The sequence below is a fragment of the Musa acuminata genome, chromosome BXJ3-6 (assembly GCF_036884655.1).
Source record: "Musa acuminata AAA Group cultivar baxijiao chromosome BXJ3-6, Cavendish_Baxijiao_AAA, whole genome shotgun sequence".
Lineage (NCBI taxonomy): Eukaryota > Viridiplantae > Streptophyta > Magnoliopsida > Zingiberales > Musaceae > Musa > Musa acuminata.
The window spans coordinates 32,394,922-32,419,710 of NC_088354.1; the positions used below are offsets into that span (position 1 = coordinate 32,394,922).

Here is a 24,789-nt window from a genome sequence, read left to right on the forward strand (position 1 = left end):
AGAGAGAGCCGTGGACTTTATTCTTTGTTGGTCACTTCCTTAGAAAACCCTCTCATTTACCTTAGAGGTCATCTAATTTGTTATTAATGTCATTTGAATTTCCTCCCATGGATATTTACATGGCATAAAGTCTCTTCTGTTTTTGCTTTTTCTTGAAAGAGAAATGCACTTAATATTTTACCCGAAGGTCCCTCAAATATTAGAGAAGATATCCTATAATGTTAATGATAATTCTATCATTCAAGCATCCTCTAGAGATATAATTAGAATTGTTTAAGAAAACTTAAAGATATTTATAGTACCATGCAAGAGAGAATAAACCATGTTGAAACTAGAGAGGTTGAGGTCCACTCTATTGACATATGATCAATACCCTAATGTCATATGATCGACTCCTCGACACTATGTGGCCGATAGTCCGACACCATATTTCTAACACTATGACATCATATGGTCAACACAGTGTCATTCCTTAAGCATTACAATTGTCTCCACAATCATTGTACATTCTCCAAATTTGATGTGACACACCACTCATAATTAGGAAAGACGCACAACCATTTTGATATTAACACATAATTTCAACGTGTAACTATTGACTTCGAGAGTAATGATGATGAAATCTTACTATAAAAGGTGTCTCAAGTGTGTTTCCCAACTTATCATTATCATTATGAGGTAACTATAAATTCTTCTCTTATCATTATGAGATAACTTCAAATTCTTATCATTATGGATAACTACAAATTCTTCTCTTATCATTATCATTATGAGGTAACTACAAATTCTAATTTTATCTTTCATCGAAATGACATTTGATTAATTGTTATGAATAAAAATATTTTTTTCTTCACTATCCTAGTAACTTTAAACATTTATCTCAACATTCTTAACACAATTGAATAAACTATTATAATTATATTAAATACATAAATTCATTGATTTACATTTTTAATGCATAACTAGCATTTTTTTCCTAATATCATCTTTTTGAGATAAATAAATTCCTAGGGCATACTTACCCTTCTTATTTATCGGCACTTCAAAGACAAACCAGAAGCTGATTGATGAACAGAATCTCGTGGTATCATGTCATCTTTGTTAAATGGTTTGCTATGGAAGAAGATACCTTTTTCAACCCTACTATATTTGATAGAATATGTAAATTTCAGATTAGTTTATTTTGTTTTAAAGAGAAAAAGCTATGAGAGTAGAGAGAGCCGTGGACTTTATTCCTTATTGGTCACTTCCTTAGAAAACCTTCTCCCTTAATGTCATCTAATTTGTTGTTAATTTTGTTTGAATCTCCTCTCATGACTATTGACATGACAAAATGTCTCTTCTATTTTTGTTTTTCCTCGAAAGAGAAATGCCCTTAATATTTGACTCGAAGATCCCTCGAATATTAGAGGAGATATCCTATCTTCTATTTTTGTTTTTCCTCGAAAGAGAAATGCATGATTAGGAAAGACACTACCATTTTGATATTAATATTTTTGTTTTTCCTCGAAAGAGAAATGCATGATTAGGAAAGACACTACCATTTTGATATTAAAACATAATTTCAACGTATAATTATTCTAATATTAATACACGAATTCGAGAGTAATGATCCCGAAATCTTACTCTCAAGTCTTAATACATTTGGCTCTAAGAGACTTGATAAATTAGTCAATACCTTAGACTAGCTTAAGCATAAGCATCTTATGGACTTTATCAGATACATCTCGATATAATTTTGTAGCGTTTGATATAATGTGAATCAAGTGGGTTCAGTGTTTTCCGACACTAGTAAAAGATAAGCATGGAATAGAACCTCGGTTGTTTCTGATTTCACATCCCACTCAAATACCTAGAATTTACAATATTTAAAATATGTTTGGGACACTATCATTGCCCTTTCAAGGCTTCCGGTTTCTATGTTGGATAGCATGTTCAACAAACTCAGCTGAAACTGGATAATTGGATTAGATATTGTATCCCAACCAGGCCGGGAGAACTACCCTCGTCAGTTTGTCTTGCATGCCTAAGAGATTACCCCATGGATACTAGATAGATAACTTAAGCATTCAGCACATCGTAGTCATCCAATCTCTCATTATACTCCATCACCTTCCTCTTGATCTTGGAAGAATCCACCCAGGTCACAAAGTCCTCCATGTTCCTTGTCACGAGAAATGCCGGATCTGTCACCACATCTGGCCCTACCCGGACGTGGCCTTGTTCGATGTATGTTACAGCCTCCCTTAGATGCTCAGCAAACTTTAGGTACACCAAAACAGTAGCCAGCCTGCGTCTGCAACAACAGAACTGCCTTTAGCTGCGCAAATGTGGTTCTTCTCCACTGAAATAACATGAGAAATTGGCTCACGTGTTGAGAACATGTGAGCTACAATTGATGAAACCTAAACATCCACCAATGAGAAACAGCTATAGCATAGTTATTATGAGGTTTATCTCATTGAAAGGTATTGATAAACCAAGCTACCTCATCTACATCCACATTCCCAGATTGATTGGGTATGAGATGGGAACTCAGGTGTGCCCAATTTGTAAATGTTATTGTGTGTGTGTGTGTTTGTAAACTCAAACAAGTCCAATTTGTAGAATAGAAAGCTTCCATACTGATTTCAAGTAAAAACGTGATGTATACCTACAGAAGGAACTAACTGAGAGTTTGTCACACTTGGCCAAGCTCTTTTTTGTTGAGATTACACCCATATTATAACTGCAGCACACGAAACAATTTAGATTAATCAAAATGTAAATAATCGAATTTGTTAGACCAATTCCACAAAAGCACAGAAGTATGATAAACACAATCCTAAAGAAAGCATAAATTGTAGCCAAAGTAAACCATGAAATACAATATATTAGTTGTAAATAGGATGGCATTTGATTACTAAGATGAAACATGCCCTACATATTGCCTTGAATTGCTGTCTTTAGTGAACCCAAATAATACATCACAAACTATAGTCATCAATTGTTACTTCCTAGTTTTCATCTTATAATACAAAGTCTTTTATTATTCTTAATAACCAAGAATGCCCCCCAAGTCAACTCTTTCCTTGAAGGAGATAAACAACTATACAGATTCTAGGCCCTGGAAAGTTCTGTTGGCCAATATAGGTTGGCAATAATTTTTACATCTTAGTTGTAGAAAAAGTCAAACTAAATTCTTTTTATTTTCGGATCAAACTGAATTATGATCTCATTAAACTAAAAAACTAACCCGAGTCACCTCACAGATGATGTCTATACCATTTAAACTCCAGGATTAATCTTCTCCCTTTAATTATTTATTCAAATAATTACCATCACCACATGACAGTACCTAGTTGCCGAATATGTTCCTCTAAGATTGAAAGTGGGTTGCACAATGTCCATCAAATTTACCTCCATATTCCAATAGCATCAGAAAACGTCACAAACATGTGTTGTCACATAACCATAATAATATCCAAATTTTGCTTTCTAAACTTTCCAGATATTAATCCACAAATGAGTTAAACTCTATACATATCCAGATATCTGAATCTCTAAATATACCTTTTAAAACTGTCTATTTAACTGATACAGAAGTTGGCTATTTTACCAGTTTATGTAAAAGCATTTTGCTTTTTTTTTCTTATTCTTCTTTTTACCCCAACATATGCCTTTTGGTGTTCCTATCCAAGGAACATCAATGAGAATTGTTGCTTAAATAATGAGTGATACTCCTATCAAATTCATGGAATAGCCATATCTGCATCACTCTAGATGTATCCTGAATCCAAGTCTACATATGTACAATTCATGTTCACATTCATTTTTTATTTGAACAATTATGGTTTCGACATTTAGCATCTGAATCCACATCGATATTCATGTCAACTGGTACATGTCAATACATATCTGCTTTCCTGATATCCAATCAATGTCCAGTCTGATTTCCCCCTAGCTAATGGCATCACATTAAAAACATATTCGAGCAAAGAGAGCTCATCTGTGTCTAAAACCTCAAAAATTTTGGGCTCTTGATCAGAGCACAAGTATATACCATAAATACTAGCATCAACCAAATATGAATGTTAGGTTATGCAATAAGTGGACAATATAAGGTTGATGAGAGTAAATTAAAGCTGGCACATGGATTCAACAACAAATCCAGACATGACAGCCAGTTCAGGAACCTTGAGAAGATCACATTTGACCTCAGATTCCTTGAATATAACAGGTCAAAAAACCCCATATAAAGAGGGCCTCTCTACCACCAGTATGGGATTTAGAAAGTGATACCACAGATTCCTTCTCACTCTATACTTCATTCAGCTGTTAACTTGAACATCTGATAAGCCCCATCAAAGATTGCCTCGATCCCTTTCTTGGCTGTCTTCAATGATGCAGGCAAAATCTGTCACCTAGACTTGTACTCATCCATTTCAGAAGTCATTTGTATGTGGATTAACAGCACCAACTTACATGGTTCATGGCATTGACTATGATAGAATTCTATCTCAGCCTCCTCAAATTCACCAGTGAAACCACTAGAATTATACTGAGAGCTGATCGATATCAACCAGATTGGATCTTGCAGAAAAATGACAAGATCAGCAGAGAAAGAAAAAAGAAAGAAGGGATAGGAAGAAGAGGAGTTCTAGATTCCGTAGAGAAAAAAAAAAACATTCTAAAACATGTCAGAAAAAAGTTTGTGCGTGAGTTATTATCACTTGATCAGCATATGAACATTATCCAGTCTCATAGAATGGAGAAACTGATTCTCCAAAAAAAAAGATGAGGCACTAACAAGGTAATAGCTTTCTCCTCTTGAGTAGAATTGATATGACATTCAGTCTGCAACAATCAGAAACCACTCAACGATTCTTCTAAGAAGAATTTCTAAGAAGCAATTGACACAACTGAGAGTAGGAAGCATCTATTTATTTTATTCATAGGAAAAAGCAAGCACAATATATAAGTAGAACCCTGCTGATATGTAAAGTGCATCATACAGAATACCAATCAAAAGCGTTCATGTTTGGATACCTATAATCACAGTCCTAAGGAAGCTTTTAGTCTCCAACTGCAGAAGGCTTTATGAGAGGACAGCCTTCTGAGAGGACCAAAAAGACATGCAATAACAAGTTGATCACTTACACATACAGTCAATTCTAGCAAAGAAAAAAACTCACAATGAGTATTGAAGCAAATCATGAAGAACCCACTTTCCAAAATTACCAATTCATAGAACTTCTACGAGGAAGACAAATTAATCATAGCATCTTAAACAAAGAAAAGGCTCGGTCATCTAATGGACTTACAGCTTTTCCAGCAGGGCATCTGTCGTCTCGATACGGAAAGGGTCTCTGGGATCCATTTGCTTCAAGACGTGCACTAGCTTCTGCACCATCCTGCATATACTCGAATACCTAACAATCGAAAAAAGAAAACTCCTATAAATATCAACCAAAAGAGCAACCTTGCTGCCAAAAATTAAGGGAGAGGAAAGTGAACAATATACTTCTTGTAGTCATCTCTCTCGGTGAGGTGGTAACGGCGCGTGACGAGGGCTTCTCGGTGGCCGCCCTCGCGTTTGTACTCGATGAAATTGACCTTCTTGAGGAGCTTTTTCTCGTGGAACTTCAACTTCCTCATCTTTGCTCACTGCTCCGATGGATCAAATGAAGAAGAAACGAAACCTTCAAGTCCCGATCACACCTTTCAAACTGCGAAGTGAACAAGGGAGGCGCAAGAAAGAACGATGTTTAGGAGAGTCCCATCCGATTCAATGAGTTGATTTGTTTACAGTTCAATACTAATCATGCAGGATTTCTTTCGGTGGCATTCTGAGCTTTTAGCGACTTCTAACAGAGGAGGAACAGGATGGTGGTGAGCGCCGCCGTTGAGGGTGGCGGCGGAAGACGGTTGCGCTGTGAGCGGACCGCGGTGAGCAGGATTTAGGGCAGAGAGGACACGGAGGGAGCCGACGAGGTCGGGGCTCGTTATAACTTATTTATTTTATTTATCTATTTTTATAACAAGTGACTACTTTTATAAAAAAAAAAGATCATATTTTACATTTTTTTCAAAAAAAATCCCTTTTATTTTTTTCAAGCAATAATTTTAATTTTAAAAATATCTAAAATATCCTTCAAAAATTTTCTCGTTAAATTTTTATAATCTTTTTTATTAGTTTTCAACTGTTATAGTGTTTTCTCGTTTATAGTATTTTTCAATAGTATTTATAGTATTTTATTAAGATATTAAAATATTATTAATATTATTAAAAAATACTATACATGACATGATATTATGTCCTTTTAGTAACACCATTAATCATAGACTATTATAATACTATACTTTTAGACTTATGATTGATTCAGTTTGGATTTAGAGTCTATTTAAATCTTTTACTATGCTTTCGAGTAAGGTCTTATAATATTTTTATTATGATAGTCAAAACACTATAACAAGTGAAAAAACTTTGAGGGGTAATTTGAGTATTTTTAAAATAGGGGTATTGATTGAAAAATACCCAAAATGTGAATATTTTCTAAGAAATTTATCATTTTAGTTTTTCTTGCATATTAAAAATAATTATTTGTGTTAAAATATAGTATAATAGTAATAAAATTATGAGATTGTTGAGGAATAAATCAGATTATTTCATTCTATGTTTACACGTACAAGGTCCAATTTGATCTCCATCAAATAGCTAGGTTTTTTTTCTTTAACCCTCTTAAATAGCTTACATAATATATTCGAATTTAGTTTTAACCCATCTAAATTACGAGAGGAATGTTAGAATCATGGTTTTGTTTTATATATTGATCCATCGAAGAGACCCGAATGGTATTTTGATTTAGTTTTATATCAATTTATCTGATAGACCCGAATAATATTTGGGTTTTGCTTCAGAATAGTTTCATATCATCAAAGTTATATGAGAGGGGATGTTTTTTAAACAAAATATAAAATAGTTTTATTACATAAATGACATATATGATGTTCACATGTGAATTCGAACCTAATCAACTTAGATACCTTAATAGAAATACGAGAGATGTTTAAATCATAATTTTATGTATCAATCCATCAAATATACTTGATTATGGTTCGGTTTGAATCAAAACCAAATCAGGTCTATAGTTTGGTGGTTTCAAACTGAATCCTACTGAATTACAATGGTTCAATTTCAATTCTATTTTGAACTTGCTAGAAAAATAAAAAACCTAAACAATCAAATATCCCTCCAAATGATTAATTTAAGGAGCAAATGAAAACCAAAACCGCATAGAACTGGTTCGGTTCCGATTCTTTGACATAAATTAGACAATTATGATATTTCAATAAAAACTTGTATCGATATTGACGTGATACTCTTATGTTTCTCCACAGAAGAACAACCTTCTATTCTCATGCTTAAAACACACAGTCTTACATTAACATGTGTTCAATTGGCTCAAATCAGGTACAAAGAAAAAAAAGCATAGAATCATAACTTTCGTAGCAAATAACACACATCGTCATTGTCTTCCTCCAAAGCATCCAAAACTACATGCTTTGATCCATTTCTTCGAGCTAAGGTGGCATGGATCATCACTTGGCCATTGATCCTTCCAAAAACTCACTCTTGAGAGCCAAAGGCCGGTGCACAACGTCCATGATGGCTTCGGCGGTGATGACCTGCAAAGACGAAGGGTGCGGGTTCTGAAAGCAATCGACCAACCATGAGGAGAAGTCAAAGACGGGCTTAAAACGAAGGATGATGATAACAATATGCCCAATCACTTTGCCAGTGCATGTGAGTATGGTGAGAGGCTCCATGTCGAGAGGAGGAAGGAGAATGTAGTAGCAGGAGGAGAAGGGGAGAGGCCTGAGAGATGCAATGAAGGGCAGTGGGTGTAGAGTGGGTAGTGATGCCTCATTTGTAGTATGTCTGCACTGCCTACTACTATCCAAGGCCACAAACAACAAGCTCGCACCAAATAGAAAGCCTTCAACTTGCGATTAGGTGTGAATTCTATTTGGTTTTCACTCAACTTCGGTTGTTTTTGTTGATCTATTCAAGGAAATAGTTTTGTTAGTTTGTTAGATGATAAACGGATCGGATTCTTTAGATCCTTAAGGCCTTTTCCACCCGCTTAATTTATTAGTATACGGGTCAAGTTTGGATTATGAGAATTAGGCAGAAAAACCCAATCTGTTGAGCAAAGGTAAAACTATATTAGATTAAATCACTAAGAACAAAAGAGAGGCCTGCGGATCATCCGTTGTGTACAAAAAGGAGGAAGAACGAGTGTTCTCATATCTTTCACCATTTGTAAAAATAAAAATAAAAATAAAAGGTAGGTGAGACACTTTCACCATATTAAGTTTGTAAAAATAAAATAAAATATCACAAAAATAGATCTCAGCAACCACGGGATGGGAGTGAATCCCTGGATAAAATTTAGTATGGACAAAGAATTATACTTGATCCACATGTGAGTTAGTTGAAGGTGGTCAAGAACCCTTCCAATATTGTCAATGCTTCAGCCATAGGAGGGTTGACTACCTTTCAAGGGCTACCACCGAGCCAAAAATGAGAGTTATCAATGTTCAAAGTGTAAAATCCTACCATCGCACGAGGTCAACATAAATAAATAAGATATCAAATGCAAGAATAATTAAAACTCACCGGTAGTCTCATGGGTTGTCTCCTAAGATCTCAACAAAGCCCATAGGATCCTAAGCAAACTAAAGGAAGTCATTGGTAGCAAATAAGGTCTTTCTCAAGGGTAAAAAAATATTGGCAAAATAGTTACAATACTTGATATCGTTACGATTGTTCCACAAGAACCAAAAGAAATTATAAATAATGCTAAGGAGCTGGTCTTTAGGGGAGTCATCAAAGGAGGAACCCTCCTTAATTAAGGACCTTGAGACCAAGAAAAGAAGAAACAGAATCTGAGATGAAAGTGCTACTATAAAGTAGCCCAGAATTAAAAGTGATAATCCAACAAAATACGTAAAGAAGAGTTTAGATGCAAATGGTAAACATAAGTCTTGTCGATAATAATATGATAACATATATGTAGTTGAAAATAGAAAGTGATTCTAAGAAAGTTTTCATAGGAATATCTTGATTTTGGGAACAATCCTAAGACACCACATCACCTTTCAATTAAGTTTCCTCAAGAGTGTAATATCTGAAGAGGTAGGGATTACTTATTGTATACTATTTGAAAGAGTGCTAGTGGACGAGGGGTCCTCTCAAATATCAATGTTGTTTCTATTTTCATTGATCTTTTAGAATCCATCCTTGATGGGAAGGATCAAGGATGTAAGTTTTCATATTTAGCCAAAAATATTTTAACTCAAAGGGTGTCATGAGAGTTAAGGATATATATAATACACTTAGCACAAATGATTTTCTTAACTACTAGAAGATTATAAATACTAAAGCCATCTTCAACTTTGGGTAAGATCATGGTATTCGTATTGATAAGATTTATTTTGTTCTTTTGACTATCATTCTAAAAGAAGTCTCTAAATAATTTAGAAAGCATAGAAATGAGTTTACCATATATCTAAGAATTGAGGAGGATTTGAGTAGGAAGTCTCTAAATTAGGAATTGAGGAGGATAGCAGGGACTTGTGCCAACCTTGGATTTTTCCCAATGCTTTATCAATCAAGGTGCTTTGATACATATCCTGCCATCCATCTTTAGAGGAGAATATTTTAGCAGCCAGCTGCCCTCCTTGATACCTAGGTTAGAGCATATAGAGTGCTTAGTCATTGGGCCTTATTGGGAAGAGAAGTAAATGTTTGATTTATCAATGTTGACTTTAAGATAAGTAAGAGATTCAAAGATTTCCAAGATTTTAAGCATTCGGGAGCAGGATTTGGAATTGGCTTTAAAGGATAGGAGAAGATAATATGTGAATATGAGATAGAGATTTTAATACCTTTAATATTGTAGGGTGTCATCAATTGAAAAAGGATTAACTCCCTTCTTTTCACAACTTTAGCAATAACAGAAGAGAGGATTTGCTGAACAATTATGAATAGGTAGGGTGACAAAGAATCTCTTTCCCTTATCTCATGATTACTCTTAAACCAATTTGAGTGCTCACCATTGATCAAACAAGTAAAGATATGGGAGGTAACACATGATGCAATCTTATTAATGAGTTTAGGAGGAAAGTTTATGAGATTTAGAGAGGTTTTGGTGGCTTCCTAAGAAATCAAATCAAAAGTTTTTTCTAAATCTAACTTTAGAAGGACATATAAATTTTTATCCTTAGATAGGCACATAAGAACAAGCTCCATAGTTATAAAGATGATATTATAAATGTTTCTACTTTTGATAAAAAGTAAATTGTTTGGGACTGATCAACTTGCTTACATATAATTTAAGATAGTTGACAAGGAGTTTGGTAAGGATTTTGTAGATCATATTGCATAGTGCAATGGGGTCTAAAATCCTTGATGTAAGCAGCAGCACTAGTTTTAGGAATAAAGACTAGCAAAGTGTGGCCCCAAATTTAGGAAATGGGAGCTCATCAGGAGTAAAAGTTAGTAAAGGAGGCCAGCATATTATCTTGCCAACCCTCATCTGAGAAAGAGCTAGTTTGATTTCAACAAACGAGAAAAACCTAATAAATGAGACATAATCAATCAGAGCTCTGAGTCTAGATTAGGTAGTTGGCAAAGGGTAGCATACTAGTCTGCCAAGAGGGAAAGAATAGAGTTAAAGTGTCTAAGCAATCAAGAGAGTCATTGGTTTTGATGAGCCAAATCTAGTTTTTCCATCTTCTAAGGGAGCACATATTCTAAAAATATCTAATGCTTTTATTCTCCTCATTGATCCATTGAGCTTTCGATCTAGTCTACCATTTAATATGTCATTGTCTATTAAGGGCAAACAGCTTATTGGATAGACTTTGCAACTTTCGATCAGGGAGGAGTGAAATTGTGTTTAATAGATGATTTGAAATCATTATTAAGGAGCCAATGGAGATCAAATTTAAAATGTATAAGGTTTTTTTTTATCTTTCTAGGAAAGTGACCAAATCCAATAGAGAGAGGAGAGTGATTGGAAGCTACACTCACATTAGAGCACCATCAATTGATTCAGTTACATTTGTTGGTCACAAACTCTTGGTGACCATGAGTAACTTCTCAGCTCAGACATTTGGTTCATTAGCCTTCTCCAACCTAATCTTCTTTAAAGATGAAAGCAACACTACTTATGCAGCAAATGACGTGCATGGGAGGGAGTCTCAACAGGCATGCACAACATGATCGTCTTCGACTCGTTCCTTGGAGTTGTGGTGGCATGGAACATGCATGGCATGTTCATTCTTTGGTACAGCTTAGTTCCTAGAGCCACGCAGCTCGTGGACGGCGTCCATGATGGCCTCGGTGGTGACGGCGCGCGGAGGTGGGGGGCGCGGGTGCTGAAGGCAGTCGACAAGCCGCCGGGCGAAGTTGAAGGCCGGCTTGAAGCGGAGGACACAGATGGCGATCTGTCCGATCACTCCGCTGGTGCATGCGAGTATGGTGAGAGGCTCCATGTCGAGAGCAGGAAAGACAGTAGGAGGAGGAGGCCTGAGAGATGAAAGGAAAGCAGTGGCTCATTTATAGAGTTTGTGCGGTGCCTAACATCCACGTATGTAATGGTCGAGAGGTATTGTAAGCAAACAAACAAGCTTGCATCAAATAATGTTATTAGGTTGTGAATTCTGTTGTGTTTTCCTCTATTTACTTGTGTAGTTTTTCTTTTCTAATTCAAGAAAATGATTTTTGTTAATTATTCATACGATGGGAATTCTTTATATTGGATAGAAAAAATAGAATCTTAATTAATAGGGTTCGGATTCAGATCAGAAAAAAAACAGTATTTCTTTCCAACCAATAAATAGCTATAAAGCTTAGCAATATAATAAGACAAATTGAAATATCATCTGCTTATTGGAATGAATATTATAATGGTGATGTAGCAAAAATGGGTATTATTAGATAAAAGATGGATCCTAAAATTCTAAGGATGATGTTTGGTTTTGGAACCGCAAATTTGTTCATTTAAAAAAAGAAGGAAAAGAATATGATAATAAACATTGGTGAGTTGTAAATGTTTTCAAGCATTTTTACCTTTTTCTTTTCTAATAGTTACAACAAAAAATATCTACAATAAAATAAATTAAATCCAACATAAAAAAATGACAAGTAAAAGGATCATTCAACCTATAAGAGTGTCAAGAAATAGAACAAAAAGAAGAGATGTTTTTAATAACATCCAAATAATTTTTTGTATATTTGTCTTGTAAATAGCATACACAGTCCCACATACAACTAAAAATTTAGGTGACTGTTAAATGCAACGCATAATAATGTAGACTGGTTTTAGGGTTATTGGTGATTTGCAAAAGCCAAAATATTAAGTGGGGAGAGGGATTAAGACATGTTTGCAAGCTCACCTTTGTCGTAGGAGCAGTTCAGTTCAGGTCACCCTTTCAGCATGGATGGACTGTGTGTTGGTAGTGTTGTCACCTTGACAAAACTTTGTGCTCATTGGAGTCTTGTGAGTTCGAGTTGGATTGTTGAGAGAGAATAAAAAGATGAGAAGAAGAAGAGCCCCAAAAGCTCAACTCAAGATCGACCAAGAAAAACGTTAATTCACTGTTCATGCAGAAAAGTAACGATCCTAATAAATGAGAAAACCATTTCAAACATTATTGCACAAACAGAACATGTAAAACTAGGAATTTGTAACTGTTAATCAGATAATTTTGAGAGCATTAAATTTAGGGTTAGTGGGAAACCCAACTTCAAATCATGTTATGTCTTGGGATCATATATAATCTTGAACTTATGATGATTTCTAGTTCTTACTTTTTTTAATATTGTTGTCTTACAAAATATAATTGTTTAACTTATTAAAAAATCCTCAGTAATTCCTTTTTTTGATTCTTTGAATGATTCTCCATGACTAAACTAAAAACTATTTTTATTCATGTAATTTTGTTTTTTCCTGAATCATTTTCATATTGGAAAATTTTTATCATAAATTTCCTTTTCATTCAAGCCAAATTATGCATCAGAATAATGTAGGCTATATATTGGGATATTAGCCTTCTTTATTTATTGTAAATATAATTGGGATATTAGGGTTGGTAAAATGATTTTACATTTCTTAACAGGTTCCAGGTTACTTGAGAATCCAAGTTATGGCTTTGGTGAAGAGAAGTGTAGGAGAAAAAATAATTTATTTTTTGTCATGTATGAAAAAAAAAAATCCTTTAATATAAAGGATTATTTTTCCATGTAAATATCATCTCAAATTTATATGCATCTAGTGTTTCCTCTAATACATAAATTTCTGTAGAGTTTTATGTTAGAAATTGTTTAGATTTGGATTAATTTAAGAGATTTATTCTTTATTTTTGTTATGTTTACATGGTAAATGATTTAAAATTTTTAAGAAGATAAAGGAGTAAAACTTTTTTCTTTTCTCTCTCTCTCTCTCTCTCTGTGTATATATATATATATATATATTCTCTTTGGTATTCAGTAAAGGAGCTATTGTTCCATGTAGCATAGGATATTTAGCTTGTAATTGCATCTGGTATGATTTATATGACCCAAATCAAAAAGCCCTGATGTAACAACTTAGTTTATCTTTCTTATACGTTCTATGTTGCTTGTTTGTCATACAAGTAGGTCACAACTACGACACAGTGAGTTCACCATGGCAGCTCGACCAGGCGTCCGTTCCTTCCTGCAAGTTACATTGCAGCGATCTACAGTTCATCGTGCTCTTCCAAAAGAAGAGCCGTGACAGGTCAATGAAACGTGAGCTGGGGCTGCGTGCACACCACCACCACCGACGAGTGAACGCGTGCCCGCGAGAAGTCCGCCGCCTCCAGCACTTTGCTCACCAACAGTTTCCACTTCACCTCGTCCTTCTTGCTCTGCTGCCTCAACCTCTCCTTGAAATGCCTGCAACCACAAGCCGTAAGCATGGAAGGAGGAGTCCTCTAAAGGAATGGACCGATGACCATGAGTGGGTTACCTACTACCTGCAAAGCGGGACTTTGCACCCGTCCACCTGCGAGCACAGCCGCGAGTGGAGCTCGAGAAGCTGCCACATCCTCTTGCAGTGGGTGCAGCCACCGAGCACTCGGTTCTTGCAGCCGGCGAAGTGGCGGACCAACGCTTCTAGGCCTTTGCAGGCGGGGAAGTTGCAGGGCGCCGCGTTCTGCTTCAGAACCTTGTCGTGAGGCCCGATGGTGCGGCACCCGTCCCTGCAGATGTGGACCAGCGCCTCCATCGCTTCGTGCAGCTGCAGGTAGATCTTCCTCTCCTCTATCTTCCTCACTCTCTCGATCTTGCTCTGGTAATCGGAACCAGGTGGGTGTTCATCGACCTTGAGAGCTAAAACGAGAAGGATAAAGTGTGCCCAAGGAGCTTACTGAATCGTCATCGATCACCGACTCGAGAAGCTCCTTCTCGAGCACGGGGTCACTCTGCCTCATCACCTTCCACCCCCCGGAAGCAGACACCTCCTTGAACTGCTTCACTATCAACCGGTGGCAGAGGAGGCAGAGGCGGGGCGCGTCGCAGAGCCTCGCGAGCTGCAACGCGTCCACCGCGTTCTCCGTGGTGAGCAGGCCTCTCTCCAGCTGCTGCACGCACACCATCTTCAATGATGGGATCACGAATGCATGCGACAGCACCAGCAGATGCAGCACGAACTCGTTCATCTCTTCCTCCTCGTAGCTATCAGAACAAACACAAGATATCAACGGGTCCAGCGATTCCGAGTCGCAGTGTGTAAGCTGTTACCATGATGTGTAGAGGAAGCGAAGAAAGATGCGGACGGCATTGTGAGGAACACCGCGGATGGAGATCGCCCTCCGACGCCCTCCTCTTCTCTTGGACTGCTTCAGCATGGTCTTGATCACCGGCGAAGCCATGCCCTGTTCATCACAAAGAAACGTCGAACCAACCAGAAGAACACCGTGCTTCGATTCTCGACAGGGAAGATGGGGGAAGGGGACGTACAAGAATGCTGGCGTGGGCCAGAATGATGCCGTCGTTGGTGTAGACGCCGACATCGGCTCGGTATCCGTCGGCGAAGAGCCGGTGGAGTAGATCCCTGGTCAGGTTGTCAGCCATGCAGCAGCTGTGCTTGGCCAGCCTCTCGCAGTTGTTGCTGGTAGCAGCTAAACTTAGGACTGACGGTGGCTGCGGGCAGCACCTATGGATGCTCATCTCCCACCTCTGATCTGCCATTCGCAAGCTTTTTCTTCTCCTCCTCTTCCCTTCACGGGGATCGCAATCGTGCATCAGTTACATCTCATCTAATTCTAAATTATGTGCCAAATGTCATCAAAATCAAAGAGAAATCTTACAAGCTAGAGGAATGCATGTCATACCAGGAATGTTAAGGGACAAGAACTACCCTTTCCTTGATCAACGAGATTAAACGAGAAGAGACGAACTTGTTCAAGGATCAAACGAAGAGCTTGGGAACATGTACGGATGTGGCCCGAGAATGAGCTCTGCTGGAATTGAACAGAGATGAAGATGGCGCAGAGATCTCACCTCGAGGAATCTGGCTAATGCTTGGCTTCTATATATCTTCGGCATTGCGCCTCCCTGCACAGGGGTTGTAGATGGTAAACACCCTGTGCCATGCAAGAATGTGTTGTCTGCTTCCCCTTCCACGTCTTCAGGAGATGTAATGGTGGTTCCCAGATGATTACAGGATTAGCCTTCGGAAATGGTGGCATGCAACAAAAACAGCGATGACCATTCATGCAGCTGGTCAATTCTGTGGCAGGTTTGATGCCATCATTCGAGAAAGACCAGGTCAAAATCTAGCGGGAAGAACAGCCTCATGTTTCTAGTTCGCCGCATCTAATTTTGGGACTGTGGGACTGGAGGATTATTTGTCAATCGAGAATTGCTCATCAAGTGATTAGATCGGTGAATTTTTTTACTAGATTAAATGAAACTTAAATTATAGGTAGTTATTGATAATCTCCATTTAGAACTTTCTTTAATATATTGGATATTTATTTGCCTTTTGTCCCCTTCGAAGTTAGTTTTGGTTTTTTGCCTTTTTTTTAATAATCCATAGTGTAATTAGTTTTCAATTTAATTTGTGCTGGGTAATCCATATAGAAATATCACTGGAAATCCATATGAGTAATCATCATTTCTAGAATCATTCTTAAAGTTTATTTATTTATTTATTGAGAACTTCATGATAATTTACAACAAATCCTTTTCGATTACAATCTATAAGTACATAATATGGTAAAATGACTCAACTAATGAATATATAATGTGGAAGTTAAATATAAAAAGGAACTCGAACAATTTATTTGCCAACCACTCTCAAGAAACCACAAGTCAATTAGTCAAACAATCAATAAAACATTTGCTTTAGTACAAAAAGACACGAATAATCCGTTCCGGAACGACCAAACTTCTTTCTCTACGTACATAAAGTATTATTAGTTCTTCATTGCCTATTTTATTTTGATTTAAAATATTATTTTGATCATTTGAAAATTAGTTTCCTTGAGCTTTAGATTTATTTACTCTCTTATTATTACTGGAAGCTTTTTCACAGACAACCTCTGTCAGGAAATGACATGCAGGGGATTGTTGATATCCATGAAAATATAATATATTTACAGACAACCTCTGGCAGAATCCATTTGGTAGCGTAAGACATTTCCTTTCGCTTGAAAGTTATCAGGATCTTACAAATGAATAAATTCTGAGGAATTAAAAAAAAAAAAGCTTCAAATCTTAGTTAATTGAAAAAACCCATGGCAGCTAATTAAATGGATCATCAAGTACATTTAATATTAAAAAATAATTTCTGTGTTTGTGAAGAGCTCATCCATTCCACTAAAAGAAAAGCCAACCGATGCTGGAAATAATGCCAAAGATGTCACTGATCAACTCAATAGCAACAGGAAACACAAAACTGCAGCAACTGCATTCATGTGGATGTTGGCAATAGAAAGACTAGATATCTATGCCCCAGTTACTTCTTCACCTTCCATCTGGACATCTTCAGCAGGTCTGTCTACCTTGGCACCCACATCCTCCTTGTAGTCACCATGGACCTGCAAATGGCAATTGTCAAGGAGACTGAAGAAAGAGGGCATTGAAACCCATTTGATTAACCTACAGATTGCCATTGTTCACCCAGTCATGTCAAAAGAAAAAGGAAAAGAAGGGATAAGAGTACCTCCATAAGCTTCCCCAGATCGAATTTGGGAGCCTTGAGAATTTTGACTTTGCGGATGAAAACATTCTGCAAGGGGTAAATGCTTGTTGTTGCTTTTTCAATTTCCTTACCTATGACCTCTGGTATGAATTTCTGTACCAAATCCTTCAGATCACCAGTTGTAGCTTGATTAACCATAATCTCTCTCATCTTGCGGCGTATCTGTGACCACATAAGAAGGCATGACTAAAACTGTCCCTCCCCACCCCCCACAATAAATACAATAAATATCAAATGCATTTTACAACAAATTTACCTGTCTGATCTGACTAGATTGGGCGTAACACGTGCGTTTAACCTGATTTGGGCGTCTCTTAGTGAAGCCAATACAAAACATCCTCAAAGTGTAATTGTCGGTCGTCTTCACATCAACATGTGCTTCAATTAAAGTCTGCCACTTTCGGACTACGTATCTAACCTTGTCAGTTGTCAGGTCCATGCCCTACATAAGTAAACAAAATAAGATGGTTGAAAATAAAGAGTTAAGCACAATAGTGCAAGACACATACCCAGAAGTTAGTTAAAACATTCTTCCCTTGCACATCCTCCGCACGAAGCCGGATTTTTCTGTGCGCCTGGTCCTCATCATTCTGCAGGTCAGCTAAACAAACCTCAAAAACTCTGTGCTTCAAACCTTCAGATGCAATCTGAGATGACAAGAAAGATCTTCAACACCTTTAAGCAATAAAAAATTCAGCTCACCACATACACCAAGAACATTAATGTCCAAACATATTCCTGAATGAACCATTAGAAATGAAAACCACAAAATTCAAGCAATTCAAATAAATAATGCCAGATGGTATATTATGAAAAGCAAAAAAGGTCAAATCTTATGGCAATCAGAGGTGACATGCGAAATGGTCGGGTTGTGTAATTGTTTTTTATTTAGGCTTGAAGTTACAAAGAACAATCTCATACCAAGAAAGCTTTATGGTTATCTCTTCACCTCTATCATTTCAGGTTTGAGAAATGATTTAATTTTAACTTCAATAGCATTTTAGTTGACAAAACCTTATAGTGCAATGTTTTCAATAGGCGCTCAACGCTCACCTAGACGTTCGGACGATGCAAGGTGAGGCCTAAGTGCCTCGAAATATATTGGGGGGAGTTACTTCAAAGAGGCATGACTCAAGCATGTGCCTGAGCCCAAGCACTGGGTGACTTAGGCATGCACTTGAGACAATTGAAAGTTGGGTTCAATTTTGAGAGCCTAGGTTCAATCAATTTAAATTAGTTGGCTTAGTTGAGCCAACTAATTCAACAACTTACTCCTGTATAAATTAAAATATCCAGTTTCAAAAATAGAACTTCATGGTCATAGAAAATAATTTCATTCGACACAAAATATGGATTAAAAATGTACTCAAAGATCCACAAATTTAACCCATTGTTATGCATTTAGGCATGTATGGTTGATAATCCAATTCAAGTACCACATATGTATTATTCCTTTAACATTCATTTGAAGTATCACCATTATGATACATTCAATCTTTAGATTCTGCATAGAGATATCATATCTTAGAACCAAGAATGACAATTTGTTTAAAAATTTGGTGTGACAACCAAGAAGGTGAGGTATGCCATCCACAAAACACTTGGAAGCATGGTCGAAGACCAATGCAAGTCTCAATAATATTGTTGTGCCTTCTCCAAACTCTTGTGATGGTGAAAATCTTTAAGTAACTATGAATCCATTGCAACATTGTGGGCTTCCGATTCTTACTTGGTTTCACAAACACATATTATAGCTAAAGCATGTTGAAGCCCAAGGGCACCCAGTTAACCTCAACTGAACTGAAAGCAGATATTTGACTTAGTTACGTTTTAATTAACAAAATGTCTATGAACCATATTCTGTACATGTTTATTTCATTGTGTATATTATTTATTAGCTCAAAGTGCAACCCAAATGTTTATCAACCATATTCAATACATGTTTATTTCATTGTGTGTATTATTTATTAGCTCAAAGTGCAACCCTTCTCTCATTTGATTCTACCGGTGTGGGAATTCTCGTAATATCTAACATTGATCATATCTGGACTAATTCATCAAGAGAAAAAAAGTGCCCCTTGTAAGTGCATGATTGTAGGATTCACACTGAATTAAAAAGTGAAGCTGGAGCATCCGGATCAATTAGTTTTAAACATACCTTATTATTTATCCTTCCCTCCGGCTTCATTATCTTTTTTCTACTTTTTGAAAATAATTTTCTAACGTGTAGACAATAGATTATGATCTCCTCCATAGATAAGAACAGAGCAACACTCCTTGATCAGCCCATAACAACAAGCTTAAAAAAGAACTGATATTTAGAGAAGAACATCTGAAAAAAAATTTAGCAGACGATGGTACACCATCCATGGACAAAGTTTAACTCCCAAGAATTGCACCCATTCAACGCAATCTCACTCCCACCTGAGTCTGATAGTTAACTAGAAACCCATATCCCGCAAAATTTTTCTCTCTGACAAAGCAAAACTTTCTCCAAGGGCTCATACATTTCAGAAATATTATCTTATAATCCAAAATGTAAAACAATTTCAACAATCGACACATAAAGATCTCATTTTGACCATAAAAAAAAACACCGAATGCTTCTCGACGAGACACATAAGCAGAACCAGAAACAACAACGATAGCGATAACACACCTTGGTGCCCTGTGTCCTTGAAACAAGGGTCTTGCCAATGTTCCTCACGTTGAAGACTGAAGGAGCCTTAATGTCGTACCAATCCTTCTTCGCGAAAGGATCAACCCTAAAAAACGTCAACCGGAGCACGAGAAAGCGTCAGATACAGCAAGAGAGAGAAGAAAGGATGGCTGGGGCCAGAACTCACGCCTTCTTCTTGCCTCCCTTCTTCCCCTTGGAGATCCTCTTGTTCTTCCTGAAGCAAAGGAGAGAGGGGGAAAGAAGAGTAGATGAGAAAAAGGAAGCGAAAGGGTAGAAAGAAGATCAAGAGACGGACAGATAGAAGAAATCCCAACCCGACCGCCATGGCTGCGGCAGATCCTCCACCTCCAAAGCGTTTCGGCGCCGACGATGGACGATAAAGAGGCTGCTGCCCTATAAAGGCTTTATCTATGTCACTTTTTACATATTTATCCTTGTACTGTTTCGAAATAGCTTATTTGTCTTTGTAGATCTTATTATAGCTTAATATGTTTCTCCAATAATAAGATAATCGAAATCTAGATTATATATTAATTTAAAATACCTTTATACCCACAATATTCTTATATTTTAGGTTTTTTAATATATATATGTTGAATTTAAAATTAAAAAAATATAAAAATCATTATCTTTAGAGGGATATATATATATATATATATATATTTAGAATCTTGTATGATTGTGACATTTGGATTTGAAGCTTGTTAATCGGACGATCGATATTTGAAGATTTTAAAGCATTTAATAGATTGCCTTCCTGAACCCATTTAGTGGCATAGTTTAATTTGACGGCCCCCTATTAATTGGGCTCGTAAAGCCCATTAGCCTTTTGGTCCAACGATGTTTAATATCTAAACCTCACATATCATACTGATTAGGCCGAAAAAGTAATAATTTTTACCATTTCATCGTACACTTTATTTTAATATTTTATTCTTTTCTTGTGATTTACAGTTTTTGTAAGAGTTATATGATGATCTAAGAGGATATGAAAAGGGATTGTTATATCATAGTCATTTAGGTCTAAATATTCATTAAGGGTTGATTATAAATAAATAAATATATATATATATATAATTTTTTATTGGACTATAATAAAATTTGAGGATGAGATGGATTTTATTAGACTTTGGGATTGAGCTTATATGATACTATCAAAAGAGATATCAGATATAAATCTTAAAATACATATAGAGATAAGTTTTCATGAATCACTAATCATCTCTTTTTAAAAAGGGTTATATGGTATTCATGTAAATGTACACACTTGTTCTTATCCTACCCACCACTTTTTTACTATGAGGCATGTTACATTCATCCAATGAAAATTCATCCTTATAAAAATATTATAAATCTGACATTTCGTACTGTAATAGCCAAGATCCTTAGGTGGAATGTTCTCAAGAGTGAGAGGCTTTACCTATCTATTTTTTTCTTTTCCCTCCTCCCCACCACCCTTCTCTTTCATCTTCAATCATCATAACAATATCATCACTATTATAGCAGCAACACCACCACTAAAATAAGTAATAACATTAATCACTAATGGACATCAACATATCCCCCATCGACAACTACCACCTTACATATCACCTTTTCTATCCTGTGCTTGATCGTTGTTTCACTGCTCAAAGCCAAGAGCATTATTTTTTTATTATTATATTAATCCAATCCCTTGATTTAGGATTAGCTCAGTATACTTCACCATTTAACTTTTTCACCCAAAGTAAGCTTCTAACTCCTCTTATTTTAAGCTTGCTTATAGATTTATTAAATGGAAGATGAGTTAATATCTTTATTGCTACCACTTGTCTTTTTCAAACTTACTGACTACATCATTTCTCATTACATCTTTTATTTTTTTTATCATCACTCACCCCTACATTAGATTTTATTTTTTTTATCATCACTCACCCCTACATTAGATTCGCATCAAAGCCTTGGTCGAATCATTTTTTACTTCTTATATGACTTATTTTATTTCTTTGTATCGTCATTTACTTTCAGTAATTTTTAACTTTCATTATCAATATTGTTCTATTTATTTTTAATACTTAGACACCTCCAAATAAACCCAAATTTAACTCATTTGTAATGCTTTGAGTCCAAAATAAATTCTAAAATTTTAGACAAAAATATCACTTATAACCTCTCCAAACACCCTAAAATTTCAATTCTATCTTGATGGTCCAAATTACACATATTCTCATTATATGACTACCTATAGTGGAATCGCTTACCATCCAATGAGCCTATAAATCTAGGATAACCTAGGATGGATTTAAGTCAGGTTATACAAGTGTTGGATTAAATCAATGCTAAACTTGAGGCTATGAAAGTCCATTTAGTTTGTTACAAGGAAAACTATCAAAATTCAAAGAGCACTTAACCACTCTTAAAGTCACTTGATCGTCACCTAGATGAAGGGATCATCTTGATAATAACCTAACTTTTATGACCATATAAATCTACTATAACCTAGATGACCTAGGGAATATGCTACACCAATTCGTGAAGCTCCTTTGTATATACCTTATAATAGTGAGATAGATTGAGAGAATGAATAATTTAATTTAAGACACTGATGAAATCACTAAGACCTATATTCTAAAATGATGAGAATGATATTACCAATAGGATTTAGTTAAACCTAACTTACTTTGATGGGAATCTTGATCCTCAAGTATTCTTGAACTAGTTAGTGGCAATGGACCAAAATTTTAATTAGTGCTTGATACTATAGAATTGTAAAGTTAGGTTTCTTTGCTTGATGCTAACTAATCTGACTAAACTGTATTGGATTAGTACAAAGTGCCACCTAGAGTGTCTTGATATGGTTCCCGTAGATTGATGGGATAGGATAAAGTTTAAGCTTTGAGAAAAATATGTATCTCCCTAATTTAGAAACCAACTCCTAAAACAATTAAGCATCATACGTTAAGTCTCTATAGTTTCTAACTACACGAGTTATTTTGATAAGCTCATGGTTCGATGTGACATTCATGAAGAACCCATTTTTATTATAACTAGATTTATTACTAATTTGTGATGAGATATTCAACATAAAATATCCTGCTTTGACTTAGATTCCTTGGAGTGTGTATTCTAAAGAGCTCTTGAAGCTAAACAATACAATAAAAATATAATTAGAAATACAACTTGAAGGCACGTAAACCCACTTGTATGCACTCCTACATACTCCCACGTAGATTAGTGTTGTCCTACCTAAGCAAGATAACAAAAATACGTCAATTGTTATCAGGAATACTCGAGATAAACTATAATGTATTAAATATTATAAGTATGGTCACTATATCCGAGAGTGTCCACATATAAACTTACACCTAAATAAAAATGAACTTATAAATGACTATACAAAGTAATATTATGATGATGAAAAGAATAATTTTGCTAATGCCACCCAACACATTATACACTGTAATGGTCATATTTGTACATTATGTCTTAGCTCTACCTAAAACTTTTGAAAATTAATATCGCATAAGCATCTTTCACATATACACTGTAATGATCATAATTATATGATTATTATAGATGGAGGAAGCAATCTTAATGTAGTGTCTTAGATTACTATAATCAAATTTAGATTCAAATATGAACCATATCCATAATATTAAATGTAGCTTGAATAAATAAAATTAGTTATCAAGAAATGTTTAGTTTCTATTAGTTTAATTATATATAAGAACCATGTTTGGTATGATATGCTTTCAATAGATTTTTTTTATGTATTACTTGATAGGTGTTAGTTATATGATATGAATGTCACACATTATAATAAAGCTAATACCTAGTACTTTAAGCATAATGAGAAGAATATCAAATTGGTTTTCTCGCCTGCTAAGGAGATTAGAGTTGGTACCTTTAAGAGGATAACATATAAATTTTTGCATATTTTTAGGCTTGACCCTTTTTTTATTGAGCTAAAAGACTCATAAATTACTTTTACCTTACTAGCTAGAGAGGTTCTCTTTGAATCTTAGACCAAATTACTTATTGATGTCCAAAAAAATTTTTAAATTTTTTTTTGACATAACCCTTAAGAAATTCCTAATGAGTTATCTCTAATGTGTATATCCAATATGTCATTCACTTAGTTTCTAAAATCTTTTTACCAAATTTATCTCACTATTGGTTGAATCCTACTAAGCATGCAGTGCTTAAGAGGCAGGTTGTTGAACAACTTCACAAGGGGTTCATATTAGAAAGCATTAGTCCTTTTACTAATTTGGCATCTTAACTTTGAATAAGGATGGTAGCTAGCACATGTCCATTGGTTATAGAGTCATTAACAAAATTACTATTAAGTATTGGTTCATCCCTAAGTTGAATGATATATTAAACCTTTTGATTGATCTTAAGTGATTTACTAATATTAATCTTGAGAGTGATTGATTACTATCAAATTAGAATCTAACCTGGTGATGAGTGAAAAACTACCTTCAAGACAAGGATGGCCTCTACAAGTGGCTAGTTACGTTGTTTAGCCTCACCATACCCTATTCATATTTATGAGAGTCATAACTCACCCAAGTTTTATGACCCTATCTTGGAAATTTCTTATTGATAATATATAGGACACCTTATATAGATATTAGAAGTTATTTTAAAAAAAATTCTCTACTTGAATCTCAAGAAATGTTCATTTCTTATCGATAATATTGTCTTGTTTAGATTTATAGTATCTATTAAATGACTTATAATTGACCAAAAAAGATAAAAGTTATTCGAGATTGACCTGAACCTACCATAAGCACTAAAGTTCATAACTTCCATGACTTAGCGACTATTTATCATACATTCATC

General features: G+C 35.6%; 3 protein-coding genes across 6 annotated transcripts; all 3 read right to left on the reverse strand.

Moving 5' to 3' along the window:
- Positions 1–1,807: 1,807 nt before the first annotated feature.
- Positions 1,808–5,985, reverse strand: LOC103989014 (uncharacterized). Of its 3 annotated transcripts, none has more exons than XM_065154359.1 (5): positions 5,803–5,985; positions 5,504–5,715; positions 5,304–5,411; positions 2,654–2,728; positions 1,808–2,296 (listed from the first exon to the last, which is right to left on the reverse strand). In XM_065154359.1, the coding sequence occupies exons 2-5, from the start codon at positions 5,635–5,637 to the stop codon at positions 2,062–2,064; spliced, it is 552 nt and encodes a 183-aa protein (XP_065010431.1). In that variant the 5' UTR covers positions 5,638–5,715; positions 5,803–5,985; the 3' UTR covers positions 1,808–2,061. The 3 variants fall into 3 exon arrangements, with proteins under 3 accessions (XP_065010431.1, XP_018682623.1, XP_065010432.1); XM_018827078.2 differs by having other exon boundaries at positions 5,504–5,708; positions 5,799–5,985; XM_065154360.1 differs by lacking the exon at positions 2,654–2,728 and having other exon boundaries at positions 5,504–5,985.
- Positions 5,986–13,812: 7,827 nt separating this feature from the next.
- LOC135641428 (BTB/POZ and TAZ domain-containing protein 4-like) lies at positions 13,813–15,259 on the reverse strand. Its single transcript, XM_065156785.1, has 5 exons — positions 15,035–15,259; positions 14,816–14,949; positions 14,443–14,749; positions 14,050–14,363; positions 13,813–13,969 (listed from the first exon to the last, which is right to left on the reverse strand). Exons 1-5 carry the CDS (start codon positions 15,242–15,244, stop codon positions 13,813–13,815), a joined length of 1,122 nt encoding a protein of 373 aa, XP_065012857.1. The 5' UTR covers positions 15,245–15,259.
- A 1,544-nt stretch (positions 15,260–16,803) lies between these two features.
- LOC103989015 (small ribosomal subunit protein eS1) lies at positions 16,804–20,369 on the reverse strand. Of its 2 annotated transcripts, none has more exons than XM_009407743.3 (7): positions 20,277–20,369; positions 20,129–20,176; positions 19,942–20,047; positions 17,792–17,872; positions 17,539–17,724; positions 17,244–17,444; positions 16,804–17,118 (listed from the first exon to the last, which is right to left on the reverse strand). In XM_009407743.3, exons 1-7 carry the CDS (start codon positions 20,285–20,287, stop codon positions 17,026–17,028), a joined length of 726 nt encoding a protein of 241 aa, XP_009406018.2. In that variant the 5' UTR covers positions 20,288–20,369; the 3' UTR covers positions 16,804–17,025. The 2 variants fall into 2 exon arrangements, with proteins under 2 accessions (XP_009406018.2, XP_009406016.2); XM_009407741.3 differs by having other exon boundaries at positions 17,792–17,929.
- Positions 20,370–24,789: the final 4,420 nt, after the last annotated feature.

Excerpts from the sequence above, each read along its gene's own strand:
- LOC135641428 (XM_065156785.1), bottom strand. The coding sequence starts at position 15,244 with ATGAGCATCCATAGGTGCTGCCCGCAGCCACCGTCAGTCCTAAGTTTA. Across the intron at positions 14,750-14,815 it reads CGCTTCCTCTACACATCATG|CTACGAGGAGGAAGAGATGA; the intron begins GTAACAGCTTAC and ends TTGTTCTGATAG. Across the intron at positions 14,364-14,442 it reads CGGTGATCGATGACGATTCA|AGCAAGATCGAGAGAGTGAG; the intron begins GTAAGCTCCTTG and ends TCCGATTACCAG.
- LOC103989015 (XM_009407741.3), bottom strand. Across the intron at positions 17,930-19,941 it reads CAAGGACACAGGGCACCAAG|ATTGCATCTGAAGGTTTGAA; the intron begins GTGTGTTATCGC and ends TTGTCATCTCAG. Across the intron at positions 17,445-17,538 it reads AATCTAGTCAGATCAGACAG|ATACGCCGCAAGATGAGAGA; the intron begins GTAAATTTGTTG and ends ATGTGGTCACAG.
- LOC103989014 (XM_065154359.1), bottom strand. The coding sequence starts at position 5,637 with ATGAGGAAGTTGAAGTTCCACGAGAAAAAGCTCCTCAAGAAGGTCAAT. Across the intron at positions 5,412-5,503 it reads GAGAGAGATGACTACAAGAA|GTATTCGAGTATATGCAGGA; the intron begins GTATATTGTTCA and ends TTCGATTGTTAG. Across the intron at positions 2,297-2,653 it reads TCAGTTAGTTCCTTCTGTAG|ACGCAGGCTGGCTACTGTTT; the intron begins GTATACATCACG and ends CTGTTGTTGCAG.